This window comes from Brienomyrus brachyistius, chromosome 14, assembly GCF_023856365.1.
Source record: "Brienomyrus brachyistius isolate T26 chromosome 14, BBRACH_0.4, whole genome shotgun sequence".
Taxonomy (NCBI): domain Eukaryota; kingdom Metazoa; phylum Chordata; class Actinopteri; order Osteoglossiformes; family Mormyridae; genus Brienomyrus; species Brienomyrus brachyistius.
In genome coordinates, this window is record NC_064546.1 from 6,964,890 (window position 1) to 6,982,465 (window position 17,576).

Genomic DNA, 17,576 nt, shown 5'->3' on the forward strand with positions numbered 1-17,576 from the left:
ATAGCTCTATAATTTCCTAGGTCACTAGTTTCATAGTTTACATATACACGGTGCCTACAGTATTTGGCCCCATTGGATGCAGATGGGTCTCAAATATTTCCATTGTTTCAGAAGAAAATTTAAACTTTTTCCAGCTGTTGAACTCTTTTATGTGGTGCAGTTTGTCTCCATTGTGGAAACTAGGTGAGGTCCTTGGTTCTCTAAGGGGCTCTTTGTACAGTAGGATTCTGAGTTCCCTGAGTTTGCTTACCTGAACAATATACCCAACATAGAAAACATCAGAACATGTCAGTTGCTGGATCAATTTGATAGGAAAACAGAGGAACTGTGGATATTATTATATAAAGAAACACTTGAAAAAAAGGTTGACAAAAACAATAAAGCAAAAGTAAGTGGATGACAGAAGGCACAGTGAGGATTGCAAAGGAGAGAAGAAAAGCCAAAATAAGCAAAGATAAATAATAAATCAGAGATGTTTTGGGACACCCTAGAACCACTTGTAAAACTAATATAGTCCTATACTATATTTAAAAATAAAAATTAAAAACAAGCAATAATAAGACTCATTTCAAACTAGGCCCGATATTATATCACTCTAAAGAAGGACAATGCTGCACTATTTGGCCGAGTGAACATTGGCATGCCCAACAAAACAATGAAACAAGGGTATTAATAATTAGTTAGTTGTTAGTTGCAACAATAGTCCATACTCTTTTGGGAAGACATTCCATAACATGTTGAAACAGTGTTGGTAGTGTTTGCTGCCATTCTCATTGAGTATTAATGTTTGGTGATCAGGTCCCTTTCTGTGAGTTTGTGTTTCTTACCATTTCACTTGGTCCCAGATGTTTCCACTTCATACTCATTTCACTTGTGGTTGACCAGAACAGCTTTAGCAGGAAATTGACTAGGTGAAACAATTTGCTAGAAAGAAAGCATCCTATGATGATGGCAAGTTGAAAATCACTAAACCTACTGTATCATTACCCAGTGTACTTCCAGTGTTTTTAGCTGCAGATTGCATGCATGTGAGCTTAACTGTATACCTGTGTCTGTCAAAGGGTGAGTCATAATTATCAAATTACTCTAACATAATGCTTTTATACATATAGTGTACTAATTTTCCATCAATCTTTTTTTTTTATTAACCATGGACCTGAGCTTTTGTACAAGTCCAAACCACCAAATTTCCCCACCTATTATTAAAACAGTACTCATGTACCCACATAACCTTACAGAAAACACAAGTCATTCGGTGAAGCTTGATGAAGTCTTGCCCATTCCACAAATATCTCCAAAATTGTAAGTTTCATAAAGATAAGAGGAAAAACAATGACTAATACTACAACACCAAAGAAGGAAATAAATACAAAGAAAAAGATCTGTGAGATTAAGAAGAAATTTCAGCCTCGGTCATGGGTGTGCTGAAGGATGTCCATGGGAAAATAAAACAGGGAATAGTGGTAAAGACACCTAGGGGCAAGGACTCTGAGACCCAGAAGGGAAGGCACAATATTAGCAAATGGTACAGAAAGACAATGCTTGGGACATCCCCTGTAATGAATATTTTGATAAGGAATATGAAAAGTGTATAAAAATGAGTGCAATCCAGTATGGGACACACTCCAGCAGGGTATCCAGCCTTTGATGTACCCTTTGTAGATACAATAAACTGGACTGGCTTATGAATTCTACACAAGTCACGTCTGATTCTGCATTTAGCTTAAAGGGATTAACCATGACACTGTCTTGTCTGCTTAACCCTCCTTTTTCCACCCTGGCATAGCCCTAACAAACCACACATATCACCAGGTTGTGTTACCTGTTGTTTCTGCCCCCATGTCAATCACTTCCAGCTGCTTCTTGTTTGCACCCTTATTGGTTATATATTTATAGATGTGGACAAATTTGTTGGTATCTCATTGAAACAAGGCTTCGTTTCTCAGGAAAAGTGATTCAATTAAAAGCAATTGGCTAATGTATATCTGCATACTTTCCCGCCTCTATAAGTTTTGGGCTCCCAATCATTTCTTTGGTCAAACCTTCTAGAAAACATGATCATAGCAAAATTTCCTCCATAATGTTTTGTATACTCATGGTAGAGAGCCTAAAAACTGACCAAGGACATTGTGATGGAGACCCAGGAAAGATGCCCAGAGCTACTATGAAAACTCAACTGTTTCTTCAATAATAAACAACCAGGGCTAACATAAGATACAGTGTTGTGTGAAAAACTCAGTGCACCTAGAAACATCACACAGACATAAGCTCTCATGGTAACTGCTCCAAACCTCCTAACCTGTAGAGGGCAGAAAGAACAACCTGTGTTCTTTATGAAACCTAAATATCAGGCAGTGTTTCCGGATAAACCCATGTACCTGTGCACCTGCTGAGAAAAAAGTTTGGCAATGAAGGCTTTCACTCATATTTCTCAGCAAGCAAATACATCAAAAGAACAGCTCAGTCAAGACACTGGAGACGCAACTGGTAGGGAGATGGGCATTTAAAATGATAATAATATTATAATAATGAATTAAGTTTGAAATGTGTAAATTAAGCCATGTCAGCAGTATTTAAATCATGACCAGTAGCTTGTCTGCACAGCCTGTCTGATCAACTGTCACTTATTTACTTGTTCATGTTGAACTACATGACTGCTTAGTTTGAAAGTGTTATACAGTATTATGAGCAAAAGAATGTAACAGTCTGATGGGCATCAACTATTGGCTCAATTTGCATTGTATTATTGTATTAAAAGAAGCTACGGTTTATGTTTGTAGAAAAGCATCTACTCTGCATTAATAGTATAGCTCATTTAAATGAAGTGGCATAATATATTGTATTGCTTGTGTATTTATGTAAACTTAATGTGTTTTCCTAATTTTGCTGGACTTCGTAGACTTTATTAGTCTACTTTTACTTTTGTTTATTTGTGATAGTGACAGCTGGAATATTGATAAATAAAATGAGATGTTTAATTTAAAAAATGTTTATTTAAAATGAAGCAATATTTTTGTTGTTTATCTTTAACGGTTATCAACCTAACCTTACTTCAAAATAAAGAAGATATTTATTTAACCACAATAAAGAGTTATTCCTTGCGTCCTTCAGTCTTTATCAGGCAGTTTTTCAAGATTAGGCAGGAGCTGAGTTGTTATAACCTAACATAACTTGACATACAGATACAGAAACTTTGAGGCTAACATTAGGTGCAGAAACACATTTTGGTTACATCTTTATAGTATTTTCTTAAGGTTTATATTCATTAAGTGTTATACAGTGTTATATAATATTTAATAACAGAAAAAAACGTGACAGAAACATTATGGAATCATTATTGGGAGGAGGGGTCTCTCACAATATATTTTGCAAAGCAAAAACATCGCAGTATGCCAAAAATCTTACTGTAATATCGCTTAAACCTACCCTACACACTCTTTTTTAAATGATCCTTATTAAAAGTCAAACTTTGTCTTGTGAGTCCTTGTGAGTGGTGGAACATGAAAGACAAGGGCTATATAACACAATTAAACCCCCCTGCAATAAATTTCAATAAATTTTCAATAAAGTTCCCTATGACATTTTGTGAAAAGGCTACCAGAATAAGATTAGCAACCTAACTGCTAAGATCAAATGAAGTTATCCTGCTTACAAGGTCAAGTATCTTCTACAGTCACTGTTCACTTTGTTAAACTGCATGCTTCAATTTTTGAGGTTCTTTGTCTCAGAATTTGATCTGTTCCAGTTCATCACCCATTCAATATATCTGCAACGTTCTAAAGAGATCCGTTAAATACTTTTTGAGTTATCCTCTTAGCAAGAGAGTGTCCGTGGCGGTGGAACAATTTCAAAACAATAACACAAGTGACTCAAACTTTTTTTTAACAATTATACAGTAAAGGAAGTGCACTTACTACTCAGATGAATAGCTTTAAGCATTTCTTTTGAATGTCTTTTGCACAGTACTGTATATATACACTATATGGACAAAAGTATTGGGACACACCTCTTAATCGTTGAATTCACGTGTTTCATTTATACCCCACAGGTGTAAAAAATCAAGCACCTAGCCATGCAGTCATATTTACAAACGTTCTGAAAGAATGGGTTGTTCTAAAGAGCTCAGTGAATTCAAGCTGTCATAGGATGCCATCTTTGCAATAAGTCAGTCTGTGAAATTTCATAACTGCTAGATATTCCACAGTCAACTGCAAGTGGTATTATTGTAAGGAGGAAGAATTTAGGAACAACAGAAACTCAGCCACAAAGTGGCAGACCACGTAAAGTAACGGAGTGGGGTCGACGAGTGCTGAGGCACATAGTGCATAAAAGTTGCCAACATTTTAATGATTTAATAACTGCAGAGTTCCAAACATCCTGGAGCAGAGTAAATGTGTTCTGTGGAATGACAAATCATGCTTCTCTGTCTGGCAGTCTGATGGACATTTGCAGTTTGATGGACAGCTAGTTTGGAGTAAGAGGGATAATGGTATGGGCCCCATTTTCCCATGAAGGGAACTCTTATTGCATTAGCACAGTGTTTCCCAACCCAGTCCTCGGGGAACCCCGGACAGTCCACATTTTTGCTTCCTCTCAGTTCCCAGTGCACCAGTACCAGGTATTTGGTGTTCCTGATTAGCTGGGAGCTGAGTGTATATAGTATAACACAATTTCTGTTGAATGACAGTTTTATACATTTGTAGTATATTACATCTAATACCTTTAAAATTACTTTTAATAATGTGAAATATTTTATAAGGGAAATAACCTAGTTAATTTAACCTAGGGTATTCAGTGTCGAGGAGAAATGACACAAAATAGATTCTGTGGTCTTTCTCCCCAGAGACATTTGCTCAGACAGTTTCTTGACTTTCCTCCTAAAATTCTTCCCAACAATTACATACAGAACAGGATTTAAAACACTATTGCTGAAAGCCAGATATGTGAACACCTGATTGCTTATTTCCAAAATATTTTCTATTTCGCATCCTACCAAAATATTGAACCGTAGAAGGACATGAAGGAAAGTCACAGAGTGAAAAGGTATCCAGCATAGCACAAATGCAAACAGCACACACAGGACCAGTATAGTGGCCTTCTTCTCCCTGTTCACTGCACTCAGCTTCCTTATTTTTTGGTTCTTCAAGGTCTGGATAATTTTGCAGGTACAATAGGATATGACTGAAAATGGTATAAGGAATCCGATTATAATGAGCAATATGTCACAGATCAGTTCCACATCCAAGCTTGGGTATTTTAAATAGCATGCATTCACATTATATTCTGGATAGTACTCCACAGTCCTGAATTTCAGCACTGGGATGCTCATGATGATGCCTAAGGCCCAGACGGCCAGGGAGCTGAGGCGGGCATACAGAATTCGTCTCATCCTCCCTAGTGACATAGCATGGACCAGTGCAACATAGCGGTCAGTACTTACGAGCACCAAAAAGTAGATGCTGCAGTACATGTTAATAATAACTCCCATGTTTACAAGACGGCACATGATTGTACCAAACTGCCAGTTAAAGCCATTGGCCACATTAACAGCCCAGAAGGGAAGGCAGGAAAGCAGAACCAAGTCAGCTGCAGCGAGATTTCCCAGGTAAAACTCAGCCACCGTGCACGCCTTTCTGTGCAGACTGAACACTGCCAGAACAAAGACATTCCCAGCGATGCCCAGCACACAAATGGTTATCATGTACACAGGCTGCATGGTGTAGAGCCACTCCCAGGCTGCAGATGAAGGGCAGCTGCTGGCATTGATGCGATCTCTTCCTGGGACTGTGGGGCTGGACGGGATGAGGAGAGGCAGAGTGATCTCTGTCGTGCTGAAATCCATGATGGAAACTGTCAAGAAACATCCAAGACAGTCATGATAAAAAGTAACTAAAAAGACCGAACCATACAAACAAGTACCAATTTTTGTCTTATTTCATCTATGGGGTTTAGATTTTTTTTTTAACATCGTTTGGCAGATTTTGCCTTAGATGACTTATAAGTAGATGCTGTCAGAATGACATTATATTCCTCAGAGGGCCCCATCACCCCCCCACCCCCACCATGTACAAGTATTTATCAACTTACATCTGGGTTTTGTGAGGTCGAAAGTAAATCTGACTGTATCTCAGTCATTTTTGGGGATTGGTCAAATATTCTGTATAACATAAGAACACAATATCACATACATTTAACTAAACCTATATATTGGCAGCTCAAGCGTTTTGATCTGGTTCTTGCCACATGCTGCACATGTGGTAAAAGATGTCCATGCTAATGTCCACTACGTCTGCTTTGAACATGTCTCGATAAGGCTCTAATGGGATGTACACAGATAAAAGAGTACCAATTTGTACCTTTTACTTGTCACTGGGGCTGAACTCTCAATGGTCTGCCAATTGTACCCTAGCTGTAAGTAATTGTACCTTTTAAGATACAGAAATGGACTTTGAGGAACATTTTTGTACTATTTGGGGTACATTCATGTTGTTTGTACCTTGGGATATAACTCATTTCATTTCTGTACCTTAATTAAATCTGACTAAAATGTACATCTGCTTACAGCTAGGTTACAACTGGCGGACCCTTTAGGGTACAGCCACAGTGACAAACAAAGGTACAAATGGGTACTCTTTTTTTCTGACAGAATAAGAACAATCAGATGGTATTCGATAGGACATAAGTCAATGGATGACTATAATCCCTACTTGTCCAACACCCCATCCTGTACAATCTTTAGTCACACTCTCCAACTCCTACTCCAAAAAAATCTTTTCTAAAAGCCCATTTCAACGGGTTCAGCCACAGTCTGTGGCTGTTCAATCCTGTGTCATTACTAATTGACACTGCTTCAATTTTGGTTGATTTGAAATAGAATAGAATAGAATAGAATAGAATAGAATAGAATAGAATAGAATAGAATAGAATAGAATTATGATACTTTATTAATCCTTGTGGGGAAATTCTCTTTTCGCTTACCCCATCTTGCTCTCCATGAGACATACAGGCACACATACATGAGAGAGTAAGCTTGGGGGTGGAATCATCACCTATACCAGTGGTTCTTAAATGTATCAATGCAATGAAATAACCCCATGATACAATTTGACAAGTGGGGCTGGGGAGGGTTTGTCATGATAAATCTTTTGTACCATAGATAGCTACCAACATAATTTGCTAAGTGTGCGTGGGGGGGTGGGGGGGTAGAAAAAAAATCAGTGAAATACTTTTAAATTTACCGTGTTCACAAGATTAAGTACCTCCACCCACATAATATGTATGCAAAGTTTGAGATATCAGCAACCTGAAATATATAAATTTGGGTATGGGTGGTCCCTACCAATATTGTGGGAGTACCATGTGTGTTAGCGGGGTGGGGTTTCGGGGCTGATTTGGTCCACACCAATATATTGCTTGACAGCACACATCAGCCTTTCACATCACAAAAATTAACACAATTCCAACCAATCATATGGTAATCTTTCAAGGCTGGACAGACTATGCTCAGCAAATGAACAGATTGATTCAATCAATAAGGTTTAATCAATGGAGCATGCCACATGCCACTGCTTTGGTAACACCATTTAAGAGATAAGCATTCGCGTCAGAGGACACTTAAAGAGTCAATGAAGAAAACCACAGCTCAGCAGACAGAACATCTTTTTAAAAAAGAGATATTGTGGATAAACAATATAAGCAGACGTTGGTTGTTTGGCAGTACTTCTTACAGCTTAAAATCCAATATGGATACAAGCGGCAGAAATGAGCTTCTTTTGCAGGGTATCTGGGTTCAGAGACAGGATGAGGAGCTCAGACATTTGGGAGGGGCGCTGTGTACATCCTTGTGCAAATTAATAGAAACAAGTTGTCACACAGACATGGATGAAGTGGCCTGGGACTCGCCCCTGGGCAGAGAGTACACTGAATGGATGGACAGAAAAGACACTGTGCTCACAAACTGGCAGGCTTGTTAGGGTGGGGTTACAGCTGGCTGGTATGATTGTGCTTCAGCCATCCATGTTTGTTTCAAATGAATACTCTGGGATTCAGGCACCTCCCGGTTTTGTCATGGGGTTTTCTTTGGGTTTTCTGGTTTCCCCCCACAGTCCAAAAACATGTCAAGGTTAACTGGAGTTGCCAAATTCCCCATAGGCCTGAATGGTGTGTGTGCACTGTGGTTAATTGGCACCCCATCCTGGGTTATATTCACATAATTTTTAATCAATCGACCAGGTCCTAAATCCGGACCCGAGGAGATAAGTATGAATTAATGTGACTGAGATGTCCATGTTTACTGTGGTCAGCATATAGACGCGACAACTTCATTCCATTAATTTGCGCAAGGGTGCAGAGCTGCTGCTCCTCTGCATTTAAAGGAGCCAACTTGAGGTGGTCTCTAGGATCCATCCAACTATCTTCTGTAACTACTTGCGCTATTCCAGGTCACAGGGGTCTGGAGACTATCCCAGAGCACACTCATACACACCTAAATGCAACTTGGCCAAATTACATTCTGTAATGGTTAAAAACATGACACAGCATTTTTTTATTATTATTATAGGGGGTGGAAACTCTACCAGCAATGACAAATCCATTTCCTGAAATGAGCAGCAAAGCATTCAGAGAAAAAAAAGAGTTGTGCGTTTTCTAGAGTTGTGCTCTACAACAAAAAATTGTATTTTTGTATGATTTTTAAACTAGAATAAGATTTCAATTTGCAGTCCGTTTTTCATGTTCTGAATTTAAGAGCTATTCTAAAGAAATTTTAAGCAAAGATGGAACTTCAAAGTAAAGAAGTGATAATTGGAATTACATCATCCATCCATTCATTTTCTAAACTGCTCATCCGTCTGGGTTGTGGGGGGTCTGGAGCTTATCCCAGAAGCTATGGGCACAAGGCAGGATGGGGGGCCAGCCCATCACAGGGCACACTCACACACCATTCACTTACACACACACTCCTACAGGCAATTTAGCAAGTCCAATTAGCCTCAGCATATCTTTGGACTGTGGGGGAAAACCAGAGTACCCGGAGGAAACCCCACGACGACATGGGGAGAACATGCAAACTCCCCACACATGTAACCCAGGCAAAGACTGAAATCCGGGTCCCAGAGGTGTGAGGCAACAGTGCTAACCACTGCGCCACCATGCTGGAATTACATCATAATTACATCCAGTTTTACTGTGTGAAGTACGCTTGTTTGTGGTAAAAATTCATTTTGCTAAAAATGTCCCTCAGATTTCATCATGGTGTTGTCCCCAAATTATCACACTAATGAGTGTCTGTCGTTGGTGGTGGACTGGTCCCAGCACCGTACAGTAGGTTTACCCTGTGCAGGGAATACAACAATGTACCTTTGTATAACTATTATATATTCGGGTATGGCACTTAAAATGCATCGATACTCCATTTCCAAAATGAAGATTACAGGTTAGCTATATGTATATTTTTGAGCCTATGTTCTTTTCAGAAAATTCACAAAAAAAAAATCAAATTTGTACAATATTTTTGCAGTCTTTTTTTTTTTATAATGTATGGTGTACAATAATTCTTCATGCCACAGAAAAAGAATACCTGTAGAAATCATTGAAAGTGTAATACTGCTATGACATACATGTCTGTGATAAGAGTACGTAATCTTTTAACCATAACTGTGTTTCATAAAGGGAGAAAAAATGAAAGAGGTGCAAAATTACATAACCTTCTTTACGGTAGCAAAATGAGATTGCTATAGATATTTCATATTGCTATTCGCAATTATTCAACATATGATATAATTATGTGCTGGAATAACAATCTACTCAAAATGGTAAAATAATACTTCATATTTTTTTCTCATATGAATCCTACAGGAGATATCTTTGTCCCACTAGGCTCTTAATTTTTTTTAAGTTACTTTCCTTTTATTAGCAATATTTGTCATTCTCTATTAAAATGAATACTACCTGTCCATGTTCAGCTTTGAGTAAGCAATTAACCATTTCACCAAAAGTAGTTTTACTTTAGCATAGATTAAACTACTCTATAAAAAGAGCTCCTATAAGAAAGCTTCAATAACATGAAATTTCACTCGTGTGACAAATAAAAACACAGCTCGAGATTTTGTCTGTGTTTATGTCTTAGACACTGATTATGTTACTGCTACATGTGACATGCTACATCAGTACTATAGCATTAAACAAGTTTTGCCAAGAAAAATATTTAGCTTTGAGCAGGCAGTCTGTTTTTTATTTAATATTTTAGCTGCCTTAAAACCTAGACTAGACAACAAACCCACAAAGAATAAAAATAACAATCCACTAACCTTTGGTCTAGAAAAATACCAAGGAAAAAAGAAGACATGCTGGTTAGAGACCCAAAATAATGTTAGAAAATGTCATGGTAGAAAATCCCAGGGACAAAGTAATGGTAAACAAAACAATTTGTAGCTATTACATCCACCAAAACCCCATTAGGAACACAATAAAACCTACTACACACACACACAGACATTCACTGCATCCATATCCTTGTGACGACCATTCATTTATATGGGAAAAACCCTAATCCCTACCCAACCCTAGCCTGGACCAACCAAATAACCAGACAAAATACAAGACTTTTGCCATTTTTAGTTTTTTAATTGCAGTCATGGATTTTTATCAAATTTAGTTTCCCCTTGTGGAGACCAAAAAATGGTTCCCAAAATGTCAAAATCAGACATCTGGTCTCCACAATGCAACATATATGTGATCCTCCCCCCCCCCCCCCACACACACACACACACACAAATAATTATACACTAAGGGCAACAGAGACGGTTACTAACCAAAAAACCCACATGACAAAGGGAGAAAAAGGGAAAGCTGGTAATCACCATAAGTAATCTCCAAACTATTTTTCACTTTTGTAAGGCCCAGTCTTACATAAAGTGTCTTACATGTATATGATAAATTAGTGAAATGAACAACTACTACTTACTAAAGCGTTTTCAGACAAAAGGAGAATGTGATGTTCATTACCATGGTTTCCACGGGTCCTTAAAAAATGTAAAATCCAATAATCTGCCTTAAAATGACTTAAAAATGATTTTGAAAGTTCTTAAAAATTGCTTTGGTTATTAAATCAACGTTTCTGTCATGTCTTGCTCATCATGTCTGCCTGACCCTCCTGTCTCCTCCCTGGTGTGGCCCTAACAAACCATGCCTGGTGTTTGTTTGTCATGTTAATCTCTCCCAGATACTTCTAGCTTGCTCCGTTGTTAATCTTGTATTTAGTGCTTTCCAGTCATGTGTTTCTCAGTTCTGTCATTTAATTTGTAAGCTTATGTAGCCTATGTTTTGCTTTCCTCTGGTCCACCTGCTTAAATTCCCCTGAGATTCTGTTTGTTTTTGTTTGTGTCAAACTGACTTTAATAAGACCATGCTTGCTCCTTCACCCCTCAGGATATGACAGTGCAGGGATCCACGGTTTCAGTTATGGTTCCTTGCTTCAGTTATGTTTTTGGGGTCATTATGCCTTTTATGTATTTTACTGCGGACCTACACTATTGCACACAAAAGCTCTTTTGTATCGTGTTTGTAAAGGTAAGATATGGCTCCTGGCTCATCCAACTTTTAGAGGAAAAAATCTGAGCCATCTGTTTGTTTACATGTTAAAGCATGTGTGGTAATGAGCCAGATGGAAGTTTATCTGGTTCGTTTAAAAGATTTAGATAAAATGTAATATGTTTAGTGGCTTTCTCTATCTGCTATGGGGAAGCAAACTAAGCCAGTAACTGATTAAATATTACATTATAATTTCATGGTATTTACTCAGGGGCAGCACAGTGGCACAGCGGTTAGTACTGTTGCCTCAAGTCAAGTCAGGTAGGTTTAACTGTCATTTCAGCCATATATGCAGTATACAGTAAATGAAACATTGTTCCTCCAGGACCAAGGTACACAAAAACACAAAAACAGAAACAACACAGGACTACACAAGTGCAATTTATGGGATGTGACAACATACAGTGCAGTTGATAGTAGTAACCATGTTGGTTTGAATGGATATTGAATAAATAGTATTGTAACGCCAGGCAAACCGAGACATGGCAAAAGCAGTGAAGGACAAGGAGACTTGCTTGCCAGAGTAGAACACACTCTTTATTAGAGTCCTGCACAGGACTGTAACAGACACGCCACAAGCACACACAGCGGAAACACAAGGTGGTCAGATGCTGAACTGTAAGATGTACACATGGTGGGAGATTCACACAAGCTAAGAACACATGCTGACTGGATAGGGAACACATAAGACATAAGCAAACATATGCGGGACAATGGGGAAATGCAAGCATAAACACCAACAATATAACAAGAGCTATATACATGGGCGCTCGCATGGCAGCCGGGATACACAGATCTGTGCAATGCTACACTACTATTGCAGATTATGACCGATTATGTATTTTAGCAGCAAGACAGCAATAAATGGTAAATAAAAGTCCAGTTGGGCAATCAGTAGCAGCAGGACAGAGAATGTGCAGTATATAATAAATGGCATATGAAATACAGTTTATGAATCAGTTCTGATTCAGAAGTCTGATGGCCTGAGGGAAGAAACCATCTTGGCGGTGAAGGCCTGTATGTTACAGAATCTTTTGCCAGATAGAAGGAAGGAGAAGAGGATGTGGGAGAGGTGTGTAGGGCTGTCCACAATGCAGGTGGCTTTGTGGATGCAGCGTGACATGTAAATGTCTCCGATAGATGGGAGAGAGACTACGATGATGTTCCGCTGTCCTCACTATTCTCTGTAGGGTTTGATTATCTGAATCAGAGAATGTGCGGTTCTTTTGGCATGGTAATGATGGTGGTGGCTTTGAAGCAGGTTGGAATGACAGTGGTGCTCAGAGAGCTATAGAAGATGTCTGTGAAGACATCAGCTGAGCACATGACCAGGAATGTTGTCTGGTCCGATGGTCTTTCATAGGTTGACTCTCATATCATCTGTGACTAGGCAGAACACTTGGTCACTGGGGGGTAGGGTGGTCTTCATTGCTCCCATGTCATTCTGTGCTTTAAACCATGTGCAGAAGTGATACAGCACATCTGGAAGGGAGGCCTCACTGCCACAGGTATGTGGAGATGTCCTATAGTTGGTGATGGCCATGATGCCCTACCACATGGATCCTCAGTGTCTTGGAAGTGGCTGTAGATTCTCTGAGCATGTGCACATTTTGCCGCTACGATGGCCTAGGACAGGCTGCCCTTGTTGTTCTCAGGGCAGCCTTATTATTGGACCTGAAGGCAATGTCTTGGGTTCTTAGCAGTGTGGGCACCTCTGCAGTCATTCATGGTCTCTGGTTGTCACGTGTGACGATGATCTTGGAGACCAGTAACATCATCAATGCACTTGTTGATGTAGCCAGTCACTAATGCTGTGTCTCTTACAGGTTGGTAGAGCTGCCGTAAGTTGCATTTTCCCTAAAAATGTTCCAGTCAATGTGTTCAAAACAGTCTTGAAGCAGAGAGATGGCTCCTGGGGGGGCAGGTTTTCATCTGATTCAGAATGGGCTTGGCACGTATGACAAGCAGTTTGTATGCTGGGATCTAGGTTCAGTGGGGGGCAAGGTTCAGTATGGTAAGCACCAGCAATGTTTGTGCAAACACTGTCCAGAACATTCATCCCCCTTGTTACAACATTCACCTACAGATGAAATTTAGGGAGAACTGAGCTGAGATCTGCATGGTTGAAATCACCAGCTACAATAAATAGTCGGTCTGGGTGTGGATTTTGGATCTCACAAATAGCTCCGTAAAGTTCGGTCAGCGCATTGTCGGCATTAGCGCTGGGTAGGATGTATACTACAACTATGAGCATGGTAGTGAATTTCTATGGTAAATAAATGGTCTGCATCTAACAGTCATACATTTCAGAAGTGGTGAGCAGTAACTATAGACCAGCACAGCATTCCTACACCAAGTCTGTGTTGATGTAGACACATAAACCCCCTTTTCAGGTCTTACCAGACAGAGATTCTATCCAAACGGAACAGACCTCTGGGACTAGGGTTTGAGTCTCTGCTATGGCTCCATGCGTGTAGAGTTTGCATGTTCCCCCCTGTCATTGTGGGGTTTCCTCTGGATACTCCAGTTCCTCCCCACAGCCTAAAAACATGCTGAGGTTAATTGCTACCAAATTGCCCATAGGCGTGAATGGTGTTTCAGTGTGCCCTATCATGGGTTATCATCCCATCCTGGGTTTTTCACTGCCTTGCACCCACAGGCTGCAGACTCCCTGTTACCCTGAATAGGATAAATAGTCACAGAAAATGGTCGTATCTTGCATGTACATTGAAATTTGTGATTATTGAAAACTGTTTCACACTGAAGCATGGTCTCTTTTGAGTCTTGTGAAGGGATGGGAATCACCAACTCTTTCTTATGTTAATGGAAAAATGAAGATGGTCTGTAATACAGAGCAGTTTTTTTGTTTTGCTATTTTTTCTTTAGGTAAAAACATATGTTAAAGATACAGGCCTACAAGTAGGAACTTTACTACTTTTTTTCCTTCCTTCCTATCTTTTCTTTCTTTACAAGTATTATTGTTTATATCTATGTTTTCTGGTAGCTCACCAGTCACATCCCCGTTTATCATCTTTATTTGTTTGTTTATTTAACAATTGTACCTCCTCCCATCACCCACAACCATCACATATATATGGGATTTTCTTTTTCTCTCTTTCTCTCTCCCCCAATCCTGCCACTTCCCAAACACTGGGAAGCATGACCTGCTTCTTTTCATTCACTCAGCACTTCAGATCAGCACTTCCTCTCCCACTCATACAGACTAAAGCCCATCCTAGAATAGGGGTAACATGACATGCCGGTGTCTTGGGGGGGCTGGGGGGGGGGCTGTCCTGAGGGGCTGCCATGCTTCTCCCACTCACCCACTCATGTGTGCAGTGGACCCAGCCTGCCTTGGTTGATCAAATAACAAGCTTCCCCCAATCAATCTTCCTTTTGCTCCTCTTTTCATCTCTTCCATCTCTACCTCCCAATGTATCACTTTTATCTCCCCCAACACACACAACACCCCAAGACACAAACACTCACATGTTCACACACAACACATGCTCACCATTAAGGGGAAAGTACAGTATGCACTTAACAGTCTATATATATACTGCATAGTGACACCTAATGGTTCTGTCATTTTAATTTTTTGCGTTGATTTAATTTTTCCCTTTCTTTTTGCTTATGTTCCAGTGGTGGACTGCTGGAAGGGGGAGGGGCAAAATATAAAAAGGGCACCTATTGCATGCTTGCATGATGTGTACCCCCCTGTACATCCCCTGCGCACCCCCTCCCACTAGTAGAATGGTACTCTATGTATGGTGAAGAAGTCTTATTTGGTGCTTTTTTACTGCCACCAAGAACTGAGCTGTACCCACGCTGACATGGTCCTGTTTCTTAGCATGGCTGAAAGCATGATCAAACTGAGCTGGTCACTTCCCCATCAGGGCCGGTCAATCCTACAGGCAACCTAGGGCACCATCTTTTGAGGGCAGTGCCAACGTGCCAGCCAATTTCACATTGCCTCAAGCAGGCGGCGCCGGTGGTGATGCTGACCTAGGCCGGCACATTGGCTGGAACCAGCACTGGTCACCACCATATGATTGGTCGAAATGCACAGAGATACCGGTGTTCTGTGGTGCTAGGCATGGATTATCAAACAGTACTAGGGATTTCTGTCATTTGTTTTAAACAATGCTGAAAATGCTGAAAAATTTCCCCTGCATCTTCTCCCAGAGGTAACAAATGAAATTTTGCTAACTGTAACCTGTGATAGTGGTGGTAAAACTTTCAGCTTGCTGTTATTGCTCTCCTTTAGTAATGTTACAGTAAATAGGATGTTATACTATTATATGTCACAACTTGTTAGTGAGTCAGAAGGCTAAACAACTGGATTGAGGGATGGCTATTTACTTTTTTATTTTGTTCCAGTGGTGGACCTAGGCTGCTGGAAGGGCCAGGGGTAAAATATAAAAAGGGCACCGATTGCATGCTTGCATGATGTACACCCCCCGTGCAGCCCCTGCACACCCACTGGTACTCTGTGTATGGTGGTCTAGCTTTATTTGGTGCTTTTGGATTACAGATGGCTTGCTATTATCCATGATTTCAGTTATTATTTTTAAAATGTTTTTTTTTCCCATGGCATATAATGTTTTAGCTAAACTTACTGTATACTCCCTGTGAGCTACTCTGATTCTGGAACCGATGTTCATACCAGCTGTAAGACTCTCACATGCCATGAGTATGTTGAAGTTACTGTTATTTCAGCATGCTGTATTTAAATAACACATCACTTGGCCAATTGTTTTACGGGTAAATAATGTAATTCTGTAGGACTGAAGCGATTATGGACATATATTCCACCCATTTTTTAAAATACAAATTACTTTTCTGTATAACTAAAATGTTAAATATGTCCTGAACATATCTGTATTGTACACAACATGTTCCAAACACTCCAAAACTGTACAAAGCTAATAAAATAATAGTTAGGTATTTCTGAAAATATGTACACCTACAAGATTTATCAAATATGCTTCTTTAAGAATAAATATCTTGTTCTGTTTGGGTTTCCTTTCTGTTAATAGTCTTTGCATATAACTGTCAAAGTGAAATTACATTTAGATTATTTGGTGCCATAATATTCAAGCATTGTAAGAGACTGCCACTTTTATGACTAGCCTATTTTTAGACCATCATAAATTCATTATTAAAATTATTTATGATTCTATGAAATTTTTTTTCACAGGCTAAAAATAAAAGATTAGACAAGACATAGTACATTGAAACTCTTAAACACATAAAAGCAAGTGAATTAAAATCTTTTTTCCATACATTTCTTGCCTGTTTTTATACATATAGGCAGCACTCCTATACACAAGCTCCCAGAATTCCTCAAAGCCTTAAATAAACAAAATGACATTTCTTTTTTATGTACTGACAATATGTTTTCATATTGTAAGCAAATTCCTGTTAAACCAATCTGATGATAAACTAATCACTATTAAATTATTTGTTCCAACTTTCAGTTCATTCAAATCATTATTTGTTTTACACATACTGTAATCTTATTCGAGAATGAAATACTACAAAATCCCACAACCCTGACTGGGACAAGCAACTGCAAGGTGAATGGATGGATGGTATATTAAAAATACTTTAGTAGATTTGGTTCAAGAAAAATGAATGAAAACATAAATTTTCATACCTTACTTACCCCTCACAAAGATAAATTTGGGTTGTGTTGAGTATTCGGGCTCCTTGTGTATAATACAAGATGGTCTTAGTGGAAGAAAGAAGTAGTGATTAAAGTGAGGTTGACTCCCTTTCGAGACAATGTTTTTACCAAAGCCCTTCCACAAAGACCAGTGCCTGAAACTTGTGGTTTCAATTCAGACATGATGTCACTGGCACGTCAGTGAGGCTGAGAATATAACATCCCATCATCTGACCTCCAGACATGGCTATTTAATTGAGACACTGGAATGTGTGTGTAACTGGTGTCATTTTACCAAAATTCTAATACTTTTTAATAA

At 39.2% G+C, this 17,576-nt stretch overlaps 1 protein-coding gene across 1 annotated transcript; it reads right to left on the reverse strand.

Moving 5' to 3' along the window:
* Nucleotides 1-4,777: 4,777 nt before the first annotated feature.
* LOC125707150 (B2 bradykinin receptor-like) lies at nucleotides 4,778-17,295 on the reverse strand. The gene is made up of 2 exons (XM_048974090.1): nucleotides 17,249-17,295; nucleotides 4,778-5,850 (listed from the first exon to the last, which is right to left on the reverse strand). The coding sequence occupies exon 2, from the start codon at nucleotides 5,840-5,842 to the stop codon at nucleotides 4,778-4,780; it is 1,065 nt and encodes a 354-aa protein (XP_048830047.1). The 5' UTR covers nucleotides 5,843-5,850; nucleotides 17,249-17,295.
* Between the last annotated feature and the right edge of the window lie 281 nt (nucleotides 17,296-17,576).